The 21,867-nt window shown below is 38.3% G+C and overlaps 1 protein-coding gene across 2 annotated transcripts in view; it reads right to left on the reverse strand.

Annotated features, from left to right (window-relative positions):
* Positions 1 to 21,867, reverse strand: part of SNX9 (sorting nexin 9) — a 61,632-nt gene that overhangs the window by 18,400 nt on the left and 21,365 nt on the right. The window contains exons 5-11 of one of the 2 annotated variants that reach the window (XM_040553204.1): positions 9,654 to 9,837; positions 8,778 to 8,931; positions 7,266 to 7,350; positions 6,233 to 6,358; positions 5,830 to 5,947; positions 3,077 to 3,207; positions 1,633 to 1,736 (exon numbers count right to left, since the gene is read on the reverse strand). In XM_040553204.1, the coding sequence (XP_040409138.1) occupies positions 1,633 to 1,736; positions 3,077 to 3,207; positions 5,830 to 5,947; positions 6,233 to 6,358; positions 7,266 to 7,350; positions 8,778 to 8,931; positions 9,654 to 9,837 (902 nt within the window). The remainder of the gene's footprint in view (positions 1 to 1,632; positions 1,737 to 3,076; positions 3,208 to 5,829; positions 5,948 to 6,232; positions 6,359 to 7,265; positions 7,351 to 8,777; positions 8,932 to 9,653; positions 9,838 to 21,867) is intronic. The other variant, XM_040553203.1, reaches the window with a different exon arrangement.

Below are 21,867 nucleotides of genomic sequence, written 5' to 3' on the forward strand. Positions count from 1 at the left end.
AACCCTCTGGCAAGCATTCCCTGTAGGCGGCCCGCCTGCCCTCGCCGTCTGGGGACTGTTTATCAGCACAGAGGCTGGTCACGTTCCCCAGCGCAGCTCACGTGCCAGCGGGCAGAGGCTCTGGTGGAGTCACCCAGTTTGCAGTGGGGGTCTCCCAGGGAAACAGTAACAGGGCTGATGGGGTCAGGCCTAGAAGCAGTAAAGTGATGCCACTACATGAAGTCTGTCCTACTGGCAGCCTCACAGAAGTGATGGGCTTCTTGCCAATGTTCAGATCAGTGTTCTCTCTCTCGGGTATATCAAGAGGAATTCAAGCCATTTATGTTCAGATACCTAAGGTGCAATTCAGTGTCAGGCACCCAAGCCCCATGTATAAACAACAGAAAAAGCTGGCACACTAAATGAAGTTTTACAAGGATTTAACTTGTATGCCTATAGGTATACAATATGTGCACTCTTCTGCACAAACTCCTCCCTCTGGTTCACCTCCTCAGCTTTTATACCACTGGGATAATTAAAGCACATCACTTGAGAAAAGCAGAAAAGTTTGAAATCATTGCTTTCAAAGTGGAAGTGACCTACAAACATCCATCCTTTTTATTAGTACACAACTGCCACAGCACAGCTATTACATGTACCTTAAAAGGCACTGCACCGCTTGGATGAAGTCCATGCTGGGCTGTTTCCATGTGAAGGCACGCTATTGTTTTGCTACTATAAACACTTCTAATTCTGTCCCAGTAGTTTTATCCATCATTTCAGACCCAAAACATTATCCAAGTTTTTGTGTTCCACAACAGCAAGGAAAGCGTGTCACGCATACTACATACCTACTAAGAAAAATGGTTAAGACTGAAGGAGTGAAATAGAGGCTGCAGAATAAACCCAGTCTTCCGTAGAGTATGAAACCCAAGGTCTACCACTGAGAGAACTACACAAACAGTGCACGTTTGCTATACATACACGTGTATGAAATATATATCCATTTACACTTCCAGGACAATGTGCAAAAAATGTAGTAACTCATTTAAAATGAGTCTTGATCATTTAAATCATTTTTCGTTTGTAATTTCTTTCCTTGCATTCTAGCCATTAGAACGATACTGTGTGTATATTCTATGCAAGTAGTTTTTTGTTGTTGTTGCTTGTTTTTTAAGCACAGAAATACTGTATTCCTTAATGGTTTACTGTTATCCTAAGCTACCTGACAGGTCTAGCACACTTCAGAACTGTTCACAGTTGAAGGATTAAAGAACAAAATACAGCCCCTCAGCAGTACAAAATATAATTCCATGGGATCTGTCAGTAATCCCTCATCAACTAGTTTTGCATAAATATTTTTAAGATCAGTATTCAGCCACTAAAGTCGAAGAGACATCACACAGAATTCCACGTTTTGGAAGGGTTTATAGGAAAACCTCATATGCAAGAAATTTTTCAGCTCTGCCTTCATAAACACCTTTTCAAATACAAGAATATATGTGTGCATACTTACTATTTTAGTTTTATATTAAATCAGTATATGTTGCCTATACAAGCACATAATATCCATAAAAAAAAACAAAACTAAAACCAAACAAACAACAGACACAATCAAACAGCTTAAAAAAAAAAAAAAAAACAACACCTTACATTTCTACCATGTCCAGGTCAGGAGCGTCTGGTTCCATTGTAGAAAAGATCATGACTCCTACAGTTTCATCTTTTTCTGCCTTCCGCTTTCCAGTTTTCCACTCCTTGAGGAAAGAAAAAATTAAAAATTGACCATCGCTGCTCATCAAACTTTAAGGACATGTGCTGAAGCAGTGAATGAAATCTCTTGGAGAACAGACCACCCATACATGAAAACATTTTAAATGAAAGTTTCAGTAGGGGCAACGTTTCTTAGAGTTACCCTCCCCCCTCCTTGTGCATTTTGTTTTCTAGATTCTGGGGGTAAACAGACCCTTTTTGTATATTACTGAAATACAGTTTAAGGACAATTATTTTCAGCTGTGTGTGCATGTGATGGTGCTGATATCAGAACCTTCTCAAGATGATCACGAGACTATTATGCAATTGTCATACTAAGTTCTTAATGGGAACAGTCAAAAAGATAAAATATTCCAGATGTATCACATCTGTTCTGTTTACATCACTCCGTAAGTTAGACGCTAAGAACCACTGATTAACTAGCACAATTATACAACTCTCCACTGGCCATCCAAGTAGCACTTCATTAGGACTGCAATTATTATGTTATTAAACCTTTACTTAACAGAATAATCAAGTTTGGAATTGACTTCAGGAGGTCTGCAGTTCAACCTCCTACTCAAAAAGGATCAGGTGTGACCTGAGGGCTTTATCCAGTCTGGTCTTAAAAACCTCTAAGGATCATTTACTTTTTGAGTAGAATGTCTGTGTATTTAGTATAATTATTTTGTGGAGAAAAGAACAGAATTTTCTTGTTTATTTCCTCATCATTAGATAGCTAAATTATTAATGGAGCTGCATCTCAATCGCAAAGAAGCTATTATTTACTGAAGGTGAAAATACTAAATCCCTCAAAAAAACCAAACCCACAAAGAAATGAAGGGAGGAGGCAGGGATGCAGCATCATCCTATTACCACTGATTCCATTTAAAACTGTGTTTGGGATTTTTTTTGTTTGTTTTTAAGTATAATACAGGATCAGACATCCCAGTTCTGCTGTGAAGTAGCTTCTGCTAGCAAAGCAGTACCAGTCAGAGGACTGCAGTAATTAGTAAGTCTGACAGAGATGCATCAGGGAAAACAGCCAAAAGATCTCTCATATATGTTTCCTTTCTGCTGGAGGACACGAACTGTTCTTAAAGACTGGCAGCAAAGCTACTTTCAAGAGCACATCTGTTAGAATGGCATAGAGCATTTCAGACAAGTAACTTTATGCCTGATTTTCATCAGTCAGCTAAATACACCAAGCCCAGCAGCAGTTTACAGATCTTCACTACTGCCCACAGGGGGGCAGACAAACGAGGCAGCTACGAAGCCAAATTCTTATTTCAAAGAGGGAATGGTAGTGGGGGGGAAACAGATCCTCAATCCCAGTCTTTCCTACCTTTTCATCTCGGAAATTGAGAAATTGCTGGAAAACTTCACTTTCTGAGACAACAGGATGGCGACACATCCTTGTCATCCAAGCTTGCAGTCTCTCCATGCGCATTTTGATAAATTCTTCTTCGAAGCGCCCTGTTATACATTGAACAATAATTGTTACATTTCCACTTAGACAAGCTTGGGTTGCTATTTTTTTTTTTTTATATTCATGTACATACACACACATTTAGTGCATATATATCTATCTATACACACAGATCCTGTAATTCATCTAGTGAGTTATTGAACGGATGCAGAACTTACATGAAGTAAGTTCTTGACTTACATTATGCTGACAAATCAGAAGAACCTTAGAGTACAGTATATTGATTACAGTCTGGGAACTGCTCCTTTTAAAGATAGTCAGGAAACACTAAAGGAACATAATCCTCACCCACGGTTCAAATAGCTTTTAGGAAAAAAAGATTAATAAACTTGTGGATGGAAAAATTAGATAGTCAAATGACTCAAGACAGAAGCTAGGCACAAACTCAGAATGAAGGCATTTTTCTGTCAGTCTTAAAAATTCTTGGTCAATGTCAGTTTCATAACAGTTAGAGAAAAAGGAACTACCCACCTCTCAAGACATCGCATCCTAGCTAACAGAGCTTTTGTATGTAAGCAGTCCAATTCTAAACAACGGATTTTAGAAGATGATACCTCCCACAAACATAATTCTATCTATTATCTGTTCATTTACCATGAATGTTTGAAAGTAATTTAAAAAATCTCAATAAACCATATGTATAAACTGGTTAGAGTACATATATGTAATACTTGGTAACTAACTGTTTTGTCAGTTAGATTTTATCACTAGTTAATCAAAAATATTTTTTAAGCCAGTAGTGCTTCAGCACTGTGTATTTACAAGAACCTTTTAGTTTAACACAAATTGGTTAAGAGAGAACGTCTTAAGAGAATCATTTTTAATTAAAAAAAAGCACTGTATCAGACTTCTAGAGCGTAGAGTGAATAAGACGTATTTGAAAGGAATGAGAGATTCTTCCAGCACACCAACTCTTCTAATTTCCATAGCAGCACAGATGACAAAACTTGAATGCATGTACTTTCAATGTAATTCTACTGTATAGTTACTGTGGCAGCAGATCTATGAGAGTGTTTTTTTTTTCCAATTGCAAATATGGAAATTGGCATGACTAGCAAGTAAAGAACACCATTAGTGAAAAATGAAGTATAGGTACATTTCCTGCAAATTAACTAGAAAAAAAAAATCAAGTACTATGTAAGAGAGACTATATAACCCACACTCATACCTTGTTCCACCCTTCAACTATACTAAAATAGCAGCATTCCTTTAAGTAATATTTGGAAGTTTTGTGCTAGTCATTAGGCATATAATTGCCAGCAAAATCATGATTCTGAGCAATGACAGTCAGAGTCTCACAGTGCTAAGACTAGTGGACAGAAAGAGACATTTCTAGACAGTCTTCGGAAAGAACCCTCCTCAACAGTGTGAAAGAAAACACTATTTTTCAGTGTTTCCTGTAACATTTCAAAAAGAAATGAGACAAGTTATCCTCTCCCACAGACTCCAAAAGACAAAAAGCCACAGACAAAGTTTAGTCAAGATGCCAAACTCCTGAGTCTTAAGATAATTACAATGAAATCTACAGACCCCATCAGGTCTTCTGGTTTCCTTTTAGTCCACATGCGCAAGTTGGTCTAACAATATTGGTGAATTCTAAACACGAGGCTAACAAAGGGGAGGAAAGGGTCACTTCCTCACTTTTCAGTTTCCTCGGCATTTATCCCAGCATTTGCATCAATGCTTATCTTTCTTCAAACACGACAGAGATACTGCATTTTTTATGCTCACAGCTACATGGTTGGCTACATGCCCTCTGTCTTATGTTTGGTTTTAGCTGGTTGTCCTAAAGGCTTTATAAAAATCCTACTACTAAACACACCAGTGGAAACATGCCGAAGTAATGCATTTTCCTCCTATACAGGTGCCCATTTGTTTCTTCACAAACACCCACTCCCCCTTGTAGAAAGATGAGCTAGAGACCATTGAAAATGCACAGGCATTAGCATATTCAATTGCAATGACTGAATTCATGAGCATTTAAGGTGTCCAATCCCACTTTCCTTGAACTAAGAACAACAGGATTCCATAGGCTTCAGAGAATGATGCCCATCCAGCTCGAGCAGAAACTGGAGCACAGTATTATACAAATGAAAGATGCTTTCTAAAACAACCGTAAAAAAAAAATCAATCAAAAGGAGGAACAGCTGCAACATTTTATTTATAAGCAAAGAACAATTTGTAGGAGGATGCTCCCTTTCCTCAGGGAGCTTTGCTTTAAAGGTCCTACAACACAGCACCTTTGCAATCAAATGAAAAAGAAAAGCAGCACCAAAAATCTCAATATCATTCCTCCAGAAAAAACTGCAAATACAGAACATTAGTAGTTATCCCTTCTCTCCAATAAATATTCTCTTCTGTAATAATAAAGATTTTTTTAGACCCACTGTTTGTTTTTAAATCAAAGGCCTAGTTTTAAATAATTTAAAATTAAATTATTGAAATAATAAACCTGAGTTTTAGTAGTGGTGTTTTGTTAGCAAAAGGTTTTTTTTCTAATATCTTCTTTAAACAAGGAAAAAAAACAAACAGTAAGAAATAATTGAACCTTGAACAAAAGTTATCTCCTGATTTCTCTTCCCGTGAATCCACGGCTGGGAAACATTTACCTGTTACTTGCTTATCAGGAAGAGATGGAATTGGAATGGCTAATCCAAATTTAACCAGGAGACGCTCATACAACCAGTCAAAGTGCTTGTATCTGTGGTTGACAGACCGATTAGTGTTCTGTAAAAGAAAGACAACTCTGAATTTTGACAGGCATCAATAGAGAGTGGCATGAAACAAGTGTGACCGGAACAGTAAATATGTGGAATATAAATAAAATTTGATTTACAGCCTTGAATCTATAGCTACAGAAGAACTTGAAATGCTAGAAAATAAAACAACTCCCTGGTGGGAAACTTGTAAAAACTATCACTTACAACCCTGCTACCAACTCACATGAACTGTATTATATGTAGAAATGACCCATATTTGTGAGAGAGATGATCCTGTTTTAGATACACTTACAGTGCAGGTCAGCTGATACTCAATGTAGCTCTTGAGACCATACATTTTAGAACCTTTTTTGGGATCTGCCACGACACAGTCAAATGTAGAGGTAGGATAAACCCACATTGGGCCATAATCACCGATCTGCAAGAAATTGCAAATATTATTGTGTTTAATTCAACATATCATGTTGTACCAGCTGCAAACAAGGAAAACAATACTTTCAGTATGAATTATGAGTATTTTGAAAACAGAGTTCCTAACTCTCTTCATTTAAAAATTTCCATTGATTTCAGTGAGAACCTGAGAGTCAGGAAACAGACGTTTCTTGCAGCCGAAGATAATTCACCACAGTTGTGTTCATGTTCTCTGTATTTTGCCATTTTTCCCAAATAGTAAAGGAGCAGTGAATTGTAGGAATTGCTACTTCAACCACATTTCACTGTCATAGCATATATCTAGAACAGTCTGTTTATTAGATCAGAAGATGACCTGGCCATCATGACTGAATATTGCAAACCTTTTTGAATGCAGTTCTACTGTATTTGACAACTATCTAAAAAGCTGATAGATGGTGTAATACATTTGTTCTGCACCCTTCACCTCAAAAAGGCTTATTTTCACAACCACAATTAACGCAGGTTAAGAAAAACTAAGAAGAATTTTAAAAAATATCAGCACACTTAGAAGAAAGGAGTTAGGACTTGACCCTAATGAAACCCCTCAGTGGTACTCTGAAGTGTTGTCTATGTGACACTAAAATGCTTAAATAGTGTACAGTTTCATGATGATGGTTGTATTTCTAGTTATGGGTTAAGCACCCATCTCATCTAATCCAGATACATATGACTAGCCTAAGCCTAACAGTTAACATGGGGAAGAATGGAAGGGTGGGGAGAAAGAAAAAAAGGAAGGAAAAAAAAACAAAAAGCAACCACCACCACTTCCCTTCACATCCCTCTTCAACCTCCCCCCACACTCCCCCCAAAATAAAAAATAATAAAAAAAACCAATTAACCCACCAAACAAGAGCCCCACACATACAACTTACAATTATGGGAATCTTCTCTTTTGGTTTTGCTAGCTGCTTTGCCAACAGATACTGTTCCATTCCAGGTTTTGCAAATCCAGGAAATCTAACGAAAACAAAGTGGTAAGTTTACTCCGCATTCCCTTTTGATATGTACAGAATTCCCAACCACTAAGAATAAAGCTTAGCATTTCTCAAGAACAGAGAAGAACTATAACAGATTATCAGCTATTTGCCCTGAAAAAGTAGAACAGTTTGAGCTACTAACTGCCAGCTTTTATCTACAGAATGCAGCCCACTTCCTGAAGGGCAGATGTAGCTACTTGTGCTCTGCAGCCCATCAGAGCAAATGTAATAGTAGAACATGAAGCAGCATTTGCCACTTCGTTCACTGCAGCCCAGTCTGCAGGAGTACACACAAGCACATGTGCCCATGTGCACACGCACACCTTCTTGCTGTTTCAGACAATGAGAAATTCAATCATCCGAAAGAACAACACATTTTAGATTTAACAAGTACTTCTAAACACGAGTTAAATAATTAGAAATAAAACCACAAAAACCACCAGCATTCTTAAAGTCTGTGTAAAAAGCTTTACAAAAAGCAAACAGTGGTTCTTTTTTAATTAAGAAGATACTTAGCCCTTGAAGCACTGCCTACCTACTGTTTGCTTGCAGAAACACTGGAAGTATGACTTACTTTACAGACAAATAAAGCTCTTAAAGTGTGTTTATGCTGGTCATACTAAATGAGTTTGCAACAAGTAGATGTCACAATGATGGAGAGGTACTCTTGCAAAACTGCACAAAACATCCACTGATCAACAAAATCAACCATCTCTGCATGACCAGTCATTAATTTTAGTTATGTACCTGGGGAGACCATCGTTGTAAAATCGTTTTCTGTTCTGCTTTCATTCATTTAAAGATTACCACACAGTAACTTCTCAGAGTAACAGTAATTTTAGAATAAACATACATTAAGTTGTAATATAAAATAATGCATAACCCAGACCAAGCTTTATGCTACTGTAAGATTTTATCTACATTTGCCAATCTAAAAATAAAATCAATCTTCCTATGGCTTAAGAATCAACCTGGGCTGATACTCACAAGACAGCAGAACAACTTCCCACTCCTAGCAACACTAATTGCTCAATAATTCTGGAGCAGCATGCCTGATTAGTCTTGCTGTACGAACACGCCATCCATCACCTTTCATTTTCACTAAGCACATATAGTGATAAAGATCATTAAAAATTTAAAGAACAGTGGGTCCAGAAATTCAGCACTTGTAAAAGCATCATTTGCCTGTGTAACATTTCCAAAAATAGGTTGTCATGTAATTTCAGGCTTTCATGAACGTGCATTCTCTGATCACAAAGAGTCAGTGCTGAATCCACCTCCATTTTTACCCCAAAACTAATACATACATTGCATATTTCAAGAAGGTTTAATAGGAATACATTTATACAACTCTACAAATTCCAATTCTCTTCACTAAATACACATTCATCCTGCATTTTCCATTACTTGTTAAGTGGTAACTTCATAGCAGCTGCACGAGAGTTTCCACGCTGAGAACCCCCAGCCTCTGACGACTCAGTCTCCTTGTAACCAAGATAAGATGGTGAAGATGATTTTGGGTCATCCCAGTCATCATCCCAATCATCGTCATCAGCAGCTGCTAAAGTAGGGGAAGAAAAAAGTTAAATGTTTTCTCTTTATAAAGCAGAAGCAGCCTTCTCAGCACTCATACACGATCAACAATGTAATAATAATACTGAAGAGCTAGTTGAACTTTGTATTTTTTGATTCTTCTTCAGTTATCATCATCCCCACCAAATACATCCTGCAAAACACTACGCTAGAAATCCATTGGGATGTGAGAGAGGGGGAGGAGGAAGGCAGACATTAAAGAGAGATGCTGGTGTGTTAAAAAAATAAAAAAAATCACTGGTCTTCCATATTCATATACTCCAGGTTAGTGTTCCTCAGTTATGAGTTCTCCTCTTAATTTAGGTCTTTACTACAAAAAAAGTGAGGAGCCTTCTGAAAGGCTAGATACTTCCTAAAAATCAAGGACTTGGAGACTTCTCCTTCACAGGCCTGAGGGTACAAATTCAAGGGCGTTTAAGTTCCAGTTATGCAAGTTGAACAACATGCCTGAGAATAGATCATTTGTGCACAAGACTTCGGCTTGCCAGATTTCCATACATGTTTGAGGCATTTGTTATTGCGGATCTGATTTTTTTTTTTTTAAACTAAATTAATTTTTAAAATATTAAAGGAAAAGCATTATTTTAGTATTCAGTTTATCCACTTGGTAATTTGCTACCAGGAAAGTATTCCCATATCCACTGTCCACCTACTCTAATTTATTAAAAAATAAGAGCATTATTAGCACACCTGGTCCTTGATATGCCTGTGGATGACCAAATGCTGCTGCTGTATCCCAGTTATTTGAAGCACTGTTCCTCTGGCCAGCTGCACTTTCAGGTTTCGTTGCCCAGCCGTCACCAGAGTTTCCATTATCCCAGTTCCCAGACTTCCCAACATTCCAGCTTGACCAAGGATCACTGGCATTGTTTGCCTACATTGTTTAAACAGAAGACAAAGGTAAGGAAGGAATTGCTGAAGAAGTGAGTAAAGACCACTTACTTTCTCCCTGAAGTCCTTGATCTCCTGCTGGTAAGACTGTGGGCTTGAATTTAGCATTTCACACTTGTTTGGTTCAGTAGCTGCAGACAAATCTTATGTTCCCAGCTACACAGCTCTTAAATGCAGCTAGCACCTGGAAGAACTGATCAGCTCTCCAGCAATGGGACACTAGTACGTGGCAAAAAGTGTTACATCTCCTTAGGGAACTTAAGCCATTTAAGCCAACAGTGTTAAGAAGCACTCTTACCCACGGTAATTATTTTACACCAAAACCAGAAGTACAACGCATGCGAACTCTTAAGTACATAAAACCACAGACTAGTTAGCACGCTTGAACCAAAATGTCAGAAGTCAAGGATTAGTATTTTATTGAAAGTTTATTTTATCAAAAGCAAATTAGTAGCTTTACTAAAAGCAAATCATCCACACCATCACTACTGGTGTATCAGCTATGGCCAGCAACTCGCTCTGTTTCCTTGTCAGAGCTTAAGTCATTTGCAGCAAAGATGAGGGAAGGAAACAAAAACCTATCATGAAACAGTCTGACATCTCCGTGTAGACCTACTCCCTCAGCATAAGCTTCTGGTGAAGGTAATCACATGCCCTTCTACTGATGTTGCTGTGGAGGTGGAAACCTCAGGTAAAGAGCGTACAACAGACGTGTCTCTAACTACTGCACTGATTTCTCAGGCTTACCTATCAGCAAACTGGATTAATAGCTTAGCATCCTGCTCTGCAAACTCATTTTAACACCATACTTTGAAAAATCATCGACTAGCTAAATACAGTCTCTGCACTGTGTTTGAAGCAGACTAGGTGGCAGAAATAGGAAAAAAAACACGACCAAAAACAACCAAAAACCAACCAACAACAAAAAACCCACAAACCAAATCAAAACCCCCCCACACAAAGTGTAGGAGGAAGGAGGAGGAGAAGGGGAAGGAAAGAAAACAAAGCCTACAAAGCTTGTCTTGTTCAGCAGAGGGAGGAACTGTGTTTTGTAAGAGAGGAAAAAAAAGAAATCTCAAAGCCTACAAAATCCAGTGCATTGTCTGTATCATGAAGCAGCACATCAAAGAAGGGATGCCTAACATAAATTAATTGCTTTAACAACTTATGTGAAACTGTAACATTGACACAGAGCTTAGAGCATTTGCCACAAGATTTAACAAGACTCCCACTAAAAGCCAACTTACTCTCCCCAAATCCTGCAGAAGTGTTGGATGCTTGTTTCTTACAAAAAAAAGATGCAGCTATTCTACATTCCCTTTTTCTTCACTGAAATTCTCCATTCTTATTTCAGCTTACCCGTAAGTCCATTTTTCTGCAAATTTCTGAGTAAGAACTGGTATGTTACACAAGTTTGAAACATTCTCTGATAAGCCATAAGAGCAAAAAAACTGTGCAACAAACAAATGCTCAGAAGGTAAACATTACAAATTTTTTCAGGTATTCAGTCCACTAAATAATGCACACACACAAAACTTAAACAGCTGCACCTGTGACTTTCTTTTTTATACTTCTTAATGCTACCAAATGTCAAAGCTGCTGTTATAGTAAGAACACCACACTTTATCCACCACTCAGAAAAACAAACACTCTTTTCTATCTCACACAGCTTTAGTTATGCTGATCCATTAGTTTTCAATAGTTCTTTGAGGTAATCCTTAGGAATGTGAGCTCTTGCTTTAGATTCCCCTAAAACAAAGCCTCCTGCCACCAAGATTTGAAAGACACTACCAAACCCGTAAGGCTTGATAACGCTTTGGACCTATGTTGTTGATATCGCACAGCACCTGTTCTTCAGGCACAGAGTCCCCAGAAACTGGGAATCAAGGCCAAAACTTCAAGATGAGGGAAAATTGTCATTCAGAAGACTCAAGAGAAATAAACAAACAAGGCAGCAGTGGGTGTCTAGGAACTGACGGAGAGCTATTGGACAGCTTCTACACTTATTTTATTTTTTGATGAAACTGATGCAAGAACATAGGCACGTTACTCCCTAGGAGACTAGTGGAGCTATATAGTTGAGGTCTACCTAATTCTTAGATAGCTGACACACAGCACTACTCTCAGCGATTACAAACAAGCTGCTGATAGCTTACAGGGTACCAGCCTGCTCATCCTATGATGCTCTCCTCATACAAGTTTACATAGTGAAAAAAAATACACGCCATCAGAGTTCATCATCTTTGCTGAAGGAAGACACATACGCTGGAGCTCAACCACATTGAAAAGCGTTCCTACTCCTAACATAACTTAGAGCATCTAGAAAAGAGTAGTTTACATAATATTCATTTGCATACACTTCTGCAATATATGTTGTGCTGATCACTGGCAAATGAAAGCCCAGAAGTGGGATGATTGCCAAGAGGCTGAGTAAAGTTTTCCTCTTCTCTGTGGTTCATGTGAAATCTGGTACATGAGTGGGTGGCAGCGAAACCTTAAGATCGGCTGCAAAACAAGGGGGAGGCAATAATATTAATACTGAGTACAGCACTGAAGAACGACTGTCAGAACTGATCATCATCACTGAACTTGCAGACAGTTGCTGATATACATTAAATGCTATACAGCAAGAGGAAGTAGATCACTTAAACGACTCTTTGAGATGTTTTACATCTGTGCCTATATGGAAGAACTACTTAAATCAGAGTTTTACCTCTGAGGTGTCTGAGGAAGCTCAGGGGTAAGCTCTTTCTCCTGGGCACATCATGCCCAGGCTATAAAAGGTGTGGAATATGATGTTCTCACTCAGCTTCTTTCAGCTGAAGGGCTCACAGTTCTTTCAAAGGCAAGGGGGAAGAGGGTGAGAGATGGGTTAGGAATACGTACATAGACAATACGTTTCAAGGAGCATTTACAGGTTTCCTTTCATGTTTCATCAAATAGTTTGCCCAGATACAGACATGCTGTGGACACTTCTAAGTGGAAGCCAAAAAATAGTAAATGTGGAGAAGGGTTAAGCAATCCAACAGCCTCCTATCCTCAAAGTCCCCCACAACACCATGGAGGCCCATGCAAAGACACAGCATTTATTAAAGGGGTAATCTCTGCTCCATTCAGCAGTTCTGCAGATCTCAGCAGCTGACAAATTCCATAAGAGAAACCATTTCTGTGGCTTAGCTCCGGTTGAATAAACCTTAATTAAGCCAGCAAGTATTTTATAAGCGACTAAATTACAAGTTTTCACCTTTCAGTTTTCCATAACTGAAATTGATAATCTTTTGATCTTTCTTTAGTCAGCACAGAAAAGAGGGAAAGTCCTTTCAAGAAACTATTTAGTCAATAGAAGTTGACAGAGCATACCTAACATCCAAGTACATAAAGCAATCTCAAATGCAAATGCACAAAAGGAAAATGCCACACCATGCACAGTCAAGAAAGTAATCAGCCTTCAAATGAAATATTACATCTGTGCTCCTCAAGGTAACATCAAACAAGTAAACAGATTAAATTCAAGGATAAACTCCTTAAAGGCAGCCAATTTTCCCTGGTGTATACTACTACTGCCTTGCTTGGCTCACTCCTACTGCTCTAGGAGAAAAACTAGAACAAAAAAGCTATTTGGGGAAAAGACAATAGAGGCAACACATTGCTAAATATGTCAAGAGTCTTCCTTCAAGTGCAGATTCAAATTCACTTTAGAACCAGATCGTTGCTGGTGGGGGGCTGGAGGATGGAGGGGAAAAGTCTAGTGTGTTTTTAAAGATCTAATTATAGTTGAATGAGGAAAAGAATTCCACCACAACAGGAAAATCCTCAGCTTGGAGATGGAAAGTCAGTATCTTCAACAAGTGAATCATGAATGAAACAAGAAGTAGTGATATCTTCGCTATCGTCCAGTTTTATAGCTGTCTCCATGCACACAACTAAGGCAAAGCGTTCGGCATATTCAGACATTATTAACCTCAAGTTCTTTGGATAACAACACCTCTGAAGAGATACGTACAGACAGTAAACAGACAGTCACCTTAAAAAAAGTCAACCTTCTTTCTTCAAGAAGGAACTTGAAGGCTGAAAAGCCTGCTCTGCAGCCATCACCCAGCTGCGTTCACTAGCTGTATTGACCATGGAGCAAGCGTGCGCATTAACAGATACTGAAGTGGCTGTCATGCCCATGATGTTTTATGTCCAGGATTACTTCCTGGTAAATCATTACCTTGGCATTGTGGGTACCTCTTTTAACTCCTGAAGGAAGGCCCTCTTTTCTACTGCACCATTTGAACACGTTTTCTCCTTAAAGGAATCCTCTAGGAAAAACAAGAAGTAGGAACAGGCTTGGCTAAGGGACAACCAACCTTTTGGACTCGCACACGGGAACATTCCTGCTGATGAACACAGGAGAGGACCTCCAGACGCAGCTGACAAGGCAGCAGCAATGCTGTCCAAAGAACGTATTTGTTCCTCAGCTGCTCCTGTCATCTTTACTTCCTTCCAGAGCAAACCATTACCCAGCACCCCCGCTTTCAGCCCCCACTTCCACTTTCCCAAAAAGCAGTCCCTGTAAAGGAGTTGGACTTTGCCTGCTCGCATGTTATATGTAGCCAAGGCCCACCCACAGGACACTCCTTGCATTCAGGTGGAAGAATTGGGTTACTACCATACCATGAAGAGCAAAGCAGTTCATTTTTTGTTATTTTCCCAATTCCAATCCCATTTCTTTATCCGTGAAGTTATTCACTGACAAAGTAGCCTAGAAGCTGCTTCACAGTGGATTTCCATCTATTAACTTCTGATTTAACTCAAAAAAAAAACGTATTTGTGACAGAGTGTGGACTTTATAGAAGTATACATCATTTAGACTTCAGAGAGGAAAAAACAACAAAAACCACCCCACACCTCAGTGATCGGGTGAGGCAAGGGAAAAAGCACGTCTATTGTCACCCTCACTGCTTAGAGGAAGTCATTTTTTTTTCCCCCTCTCAAGTCTGCTTACCTTCAACTTTGTCACTAAAAATCCCATATATGTTTATTCAGTGAGGTTCTCTCAAGCTTCTGTTTTTGTTACCCACACAGGAATATGTAAACGGCAACCGAGTCACCTCCATATTCTTGTCTTCTCTCGACTTCATTTCAGTCCCTAATGGCTGCTTCTCAATACACAGGTGAGGAATTTCAGACAGTTTTTCAAACAGCAGTCACAGCAAAGCCAGAAACAAGAAAAACTCCCTGTTCCTCCTTGATGTTCTTTAGGCATCCAAAGGTCAGGCTACAAAGATTAAACAAGGCTTTACCTTTTTTTTTTTTTTTTTTTGGGGCAACAGAGAACATGGATTTCCCGTGTTGTGCTTTCTGGAGGAGGAAAGTTGAAGAGTGTGACTAGCCAAGACTTTTCAGATTATCACTCTCAATTACAAATGCTAAAGATATCACCTTAAAAGTAAAAAGCATTTAATGAGCAAGAAGAAACTTAAAAATCAGAAACAGTATATTGCTGGAACCACACACGCCACAAGGCTAGCTCACAAAACAAGAAATCAAACGAAAACAAGTCTACAAGACAGCATGCAAACACTAAATTGTGAGAAGATTATTTCAGGAATATTCAGATTTTGCTTGATGGTATGGGTGCGTGATAAAGATGAAGAGTGATCTATAGTTTAACAGCGTGCTGCCTGAGCCTTTATTCCACTGGGAAACAAAAAAGACAGCTCTGTAATTTGGACAGGTATAATCACTGTCTTATTTTGGACAGTTATTTTTTAGTATGTGAATGCATTTCATTCCAAGGCAAGCAAGCCAGTGTTCCCAGTGTTTTATGGAAGTCATAAGCTGCCTGGTGTTTTTGCTAAAAAGAGTTGGTCACAAATTCCTGATACAAGTCTGAGTGCAATATTGTGACTTAGACGTAGGGAAAAAAGCATTGAGTTCAAACTACACGTAGCAATGAAGGATGTTGTAGTGCCATCATCTGTAACACGAACCGGAAGTTACTAATCACGAAAACCAGCAAACTAGCATAAAACACCGGGTATTTTTGTGGCTTACCAACAGTTCTAACCCACTAGTTTTGCTTGTACTTCCTTAGACATCTTTTACACTAAACCCTTCAAGAGATGATTAATGTAAAGTTACCTCTGCGTGCGCTTAAAAACTTGCAAAAATACATATTTACACAGAGTCAAGGTTTATTATTTAGGGAAGCATGTTTCCAAAGTCCATCAAAAATTACAACTGCAACTTCCATGGTGATCCTACCTGCATATGTTATAAGATATTTTAGCATACTGGTTTAACAAGACAGACTGGACTCAACCAAACATGAGTGAGTCACACATTTCCCACAATACTCGTACCTCACTGCACACATGTAGCAATATCAGAGAATGGAAATGCTCTCACAGGAACGCAGTAACGTGTGTCAGTTTCCACAGCAGCAGTATCACGCGCTCTTAGTAAGAACACTATAATTATATTTATTTTCTTAACTCTTAATATCTAGTGCTTTTCATAGCAGTTCTGGGCAGGCATGGTATACAAATTAATGACTGCAACTTGCATTAAGCTGCAACAATTGGAAAAGATATGAAGTACAACTATGGGAATAGCTTTCTTAGTGTCCTCCATATGCATGTTCAACAACGTATGTCCTACACATCTCGTAACTTAAGAGTTGCCTCGGTTCCTGCACACCAAACTAGATGGTTTTTACTATTGCTGATTCATCCTGCCCATACAGAAGTCCCACGGTATTCTGAAGGGAAATAATCTTCTACACTTAAGAGAGTCCATATATTTTTGTATTCTCCAAATAGGAGAGAAACCATCTCAAGTGATTTCACTTAGCAGTGGATAAGACAAAATGAACAAGAGGTTTCTGTTAATTGCTTCGTGTACCTACTCCTGGGCCCTTGTTGGTCAGCCTACAACATATTTGAAGACATACTACATGTGGGTTCACCAAGGTCACTCTGGAATTAACTGACAAATCTGCAATTCACAAAAAAGCTAACTTGCAGAATACGTATTTTACCAAGAACTAAAAGAGCTGTACAGTCATCTTTATACAGAAGTGCACTTGGCAGTGATCAGAAAATCAACGTCAAGAAAAGGGAACAAACTCCTCTACAAACGCAACTTATGGTTAGTTACAAGGACTACTTTTATATCTTAAGTACTGTGAAGCCACATCTACAGCTCTTACACATATAGCTGGTGATCCACTTCCACACTGAAACTGATAGGCAGTATTCCACTTTAACTTCATTTATGCATTTTTAATACTGATTTTTGATTCTTCAGAGGGAGGAAAAAAAGACTTGATGTTAAGCTGTAAGGAGGAGGGAGTAGAAACCATACATGCTAAAATATAATATGTTGAAGTCTTTAGCACTTCTGTGTTCAAACATGCAACACAGGCTGTAGGTAGCAGGACTACATTGTGACTAACTGTACATACAGTTTGTTTACATACCACTAGTGAGACTACTGCTCAGACAAAAAAGGCTTAGCTTCGTAAAAAGAAGAACTCGTTTGGGCCAACGTAATTGTAATTTAGTCAGATATACACCATTTAAAAATGGCAAGCTTCCCTTTGTTCGCAACTTTTAAAACATGTTAATTTAAATAAATGAAAAAACACCACAAGTTGTGGTTCAGAATGGAGAAAGATCGTCACTGTTAAAATAGCAGTTTCTGAACCCGGAACACGTGCAAAATAAATGCAAGTGCATCTGTCTCAAGAAGCAATATTCTTGATCTCTCAAGTGCAGATTCCCAAACACACACACAAAAAAAAAACCAGAAGAGACTACTCAGAAGGAATTTTAGATTAATGCTTGTATTTCCATACATAATTTAAGTACCAACACTCCAAATACAACCAAGCTAGCTTCTTAGTCAATTGCAATAGGAAATACTATTAAACAAAAGCGCCTAAAAAGATATCTGTTGTGCTACAGCCCCTGGAAACAATTCAGCACAAGAAAAAAAAAATACCACTTGTCTTTCATCAGAATTGAGAAATTTCAGGTTTGATGTATTACAATAATTTAAATTCATTCCAGTGCCATTATTGCCAGTGTTATTTTAACACCAGAAAAGTTCACAGGCAACTTTCTTTAATGTATATATGCAATTCTAACAAACAAAAAACCAGAATGCTGATATACTTACTCACTGGTTGTTTCAAATGACTACAAATTAGCAAGCCTGAATTATCACTCAGAGGAACAGTGGGTTGACAGAGAAGAAAAACTTTTCATTCCTTTACTTCCTTTGTGTAAGAGCTACAAGGTCAAGACATTTAACAGCCTCCATCTTTGCCAGCTAGGGGTCACTTAAATTATGTTTTGTTGACTAATATTTTCCACAGGCTTTTCAGACATGAAACCACGAACACGATGGACAGATGTAACATTAAGATCTCATATCTGCTTTTCTTCTCTAGGTGTAAAAATAGTCACATTCAGTAATTTTTTTCCTTGTTTGCATATAATCAGCTTTAGTGCTTCCTCTGGTTGCTTTCATCTCCCCCAGTGTTTTCTACACATAGTTCTTGGAAACATTCACCTCTTCCTGGCTATCTGGGCGTGAGTCTCTGTTATCTGCTTGAGACTCCTTTAAGGAGCAACTGCAAGTTCTACCAAGACATTTATTGCTGAGACACTACTGACTCCAGGAATTAACTGAGGAAGAGTAAACTGCCAAGTTGTGCCAAATTCTTTCCTTCTCTTTAGGAAGTACCTCTGTGCTCCATTTCTATTGTCACTTTACATTTGTGGCAAACCCAGGTACAGTACAACACCAAAATGTTGCTGTGGTCATTATATATTTCTCATTGGAAAAAAAAAAAAAAAGTAGAGCTCTGTTATGTATTGCTTACTAATTATTTCTCAGGAGACAATTTGCTGAATGACAACAAAACATCTTAGAAAAAGAAAGACAGGCAGCACTGTTCATACTGATGTGTTGTGTTTTTTTAAATACCAAAAAGAAAAATGGTCCATAGTGGGAAACCAAAGATCTGTTGTTTGTCTGGAAAGCAAAATGGGATGGGTGTAGATAGAGGGAACAATTTAGAGTTTTTTTTTTTGTTTGTTTGTTTTGAGATGCATGCACAGGAACTGATTTGGGAAAACTGTCGTAATTTAAGTTTCTGTACCATATACAGCATTGCTACTTGATAAAAGCAGGTCTCCTAAAAAAGGGAACCAAATAACCCAACACGCTAACTTAGATAAATCTATTATTTTTAATAAGATTTGGTACTGAAAGACTGTGTGAGAGTCCATGTTTTTCCTTACTGTTAGAAGAACTGTAGGCATTTCAAGAATTAAGATGTCTTTTTGCCTTACTAAAATTGGGGGGGCTGTGAATGTTATATGATTACATGTACGTTAAAGTGACTTCAATACAGCAGTAGTAAGAAAAATCCTAAAAACACCCTGTTCATTTACAAGTGCTTTTATAAAATCTTCTTGTAATAAACTTGAAATCCCATGTTACTATAAAGTGGCAGGTAACAAAATGTCAGCAGTTAGGAACGCTGACATTTCTTATTCAGTGCACAAGACTGTACCTACGAACATTTTAGTTTCCACTACTGTAGCACTTCCTTCATCAATTCTGTTTATATTAGCAACTAATTTGTCATATTTCTATGCCCTCCAGAGCCAGAACACACAAATTGCATTTGTAGATGAAGGACTTTGTATATTGACTCAGTCACTCATTAAATCAACTTGAAAATAGTAAGTCAATTGCTTGCAACTGTGCATCTGAATACAGTTGAATCCAGAGCGCCTGAACAAACTGACATTAAACAATGTAAATGTTAACGCAACTGAGTGTGGAGTACTGCATCGAGGAAAAGCTTCTGCACCCAGAAAGTAGAAGGCTGTATTCTCAGAGGCAACAGCTCTAAAAGAGAAGCTAGTATGCAGTGGATGAACAACTCTGACCTCGTGATACAACACCACAAGAGCCGATGCAATCTTTCAGTATATCAGGTTTTTCTATACCAGAACAGCAATATTAAACCTCTGTTTTGAGTCATGTGATGTACACAGGAGGAATGCATAAAATTCCAGTATCTTCATTTTACAGATTAGTCACAAGATCAGAAAGATCGCAGAAGGCAGCTTTTCATGGAAGGAAAAACTTCTTACATGAAGAAGCAAACAGATAGAGCTTCTTAATCATGAGGGCAATTAACCATAGAACTTTTGCAGGGAGAAAACGTCACGTACTACAGAGCTCTCTGATCTCGGAGAAAGGCATAATAGCCAAAAGCTGAAGCCAGACTGCTCAGTATACAAATTAAATTCTTATTACCAATAAACTACAGGAACAGGCTACCAGATGAACGTCAGAAGCTGAAAAAACTTCAAAGCAGGACCTACTGCTTTTCTAGAATATATACATACAACCGAACAGCAGTTTACTGAACTCAGTTAAAAGAAAAAACTTGAGAAAATTGAAATCATGACAAAATCCTGACCACGCAACAGGATGGTTTCTGTAATAAAAAAGCAGGAAAACAGAAACCCCAAACATACTAGCCTGAGAAAATTGATTAGTTTCCCCCACATCTTGCATGACCTTGCCTGCATCCAGGCGCAGCCTCCCCTCTCTCCTATTGATGTTAGCAGTATAATTTTACTGTAATACACCATGGTACACAGGTTGTCCAAACTGTCCCACGAAGCATTTGAAGAATAATGGAGAGGGATCAGACAAATAAGAATAATTTACTGACAGAGATGAGACAAGCTGTTCACCTGAAGTTACTCCATTCCAAAACTTGAGCAGAAACGGCAAATTTGTTTGTATTACAGAGTCAGTAAACTACTGATCCTATGATCCCTGCATTTTCAAGCTTTTCCCTCCTCTAAAAATTCATCTTCCAAAACTACACTGACACATTAATTCTTTATTTCCCACAAAACAGATACCTTTGTTTTAACTTTTCCTCCCATGACTTTGCCTGGAGCATGCCATCAGGGAGCGCTTACAAGTACCACCAGGATCTCCCCCCTACTCTACCACCTTTTCTTTTAGACAGTCACAACAAGGCAAACTACAAATGATCACTGAAGAACAGTTAGAAACTTTTATTTAAAAGTTAAGGAAGTCTTGTATTACCCGTGGCATTGTCTAGCTCAATACAAGGAAGCATAAATGAAATGCCATATAGTCAATGAACTGTTACATGGGGCATTTCTGCATGACAGTCGATACACACTTTTCAAGAGATCTCACTTCATCTCAAAGTCCCGGTAGTGCAAGTTACAGTTAAGAAAACTAATAACTGTTTTTTAAGTGCTCTATGAACTAGGTGTGTTCCCAGCTGCTACAATGAGTGAAGCATTTACTTTCCAACACCTGAGACCTTTGCATGCTGCTGATGGAAAGAGCAGGTTTCATTCTCCTATTGACCTATGGACTTTGACATGTTTAACTGTTCCTACGTGTAAGACATGCAGTAATGCGTAGACCATAACAAACAGCCTGTGTTTAAGATGATGTCTGCCCTGGATATGTAACATGAAACCAAATACTTGCTGCTTGATAAATTGACACTGGACAAAAAGCTGTGAATAAAGGCAAAAGGGAGAAAAGCAAAGGAAAACAGTCTTCCAGCAAAAACAAAGTCAGCCTCTTCTTCAACAAACTAGAAATAATGCCTGAAATTACTTTACCTTTTTTTAATCAAACAAACAAACCTTACTCAAATTCTGAACAAGATGTATACACATCACTGGCTGATGATGCGTAGAATACTCAATTATAGTAGAAATTAAAAAGAAAAAAAGAAGGAAAAGAAAGGAAAAGCATAGTTTCTTAAAAAGGTAAGCATATTAACAAAAGTTACCAAGAGTGATTTACACACAACTGGGGTACAGAGACTGAGGTAGTCACGGATTTATATGGTTGCAGACAGGAAAAAAATATAAAATGCTCTATTTTTGAAAGTGGTAGAATGCTCCTTTTTCCAGCAGTGACAGTAGCTGAAGAG

Source organism: Cygnus olor, chromosome 3 (genome assembly GCF_009769625.2).
Source record: "Cygnus olor isolate bCygOlo1 chromosome 3, bCygOlo1.pri.v2, whole genome shotgun sequence".
Taxonomy (NCBI): domain Eukaryota; kingdom Metazoa; phylum Chordata; class Aves; order Anseriformes; family Anatidae; genus Cygnus; species Cygnus olor.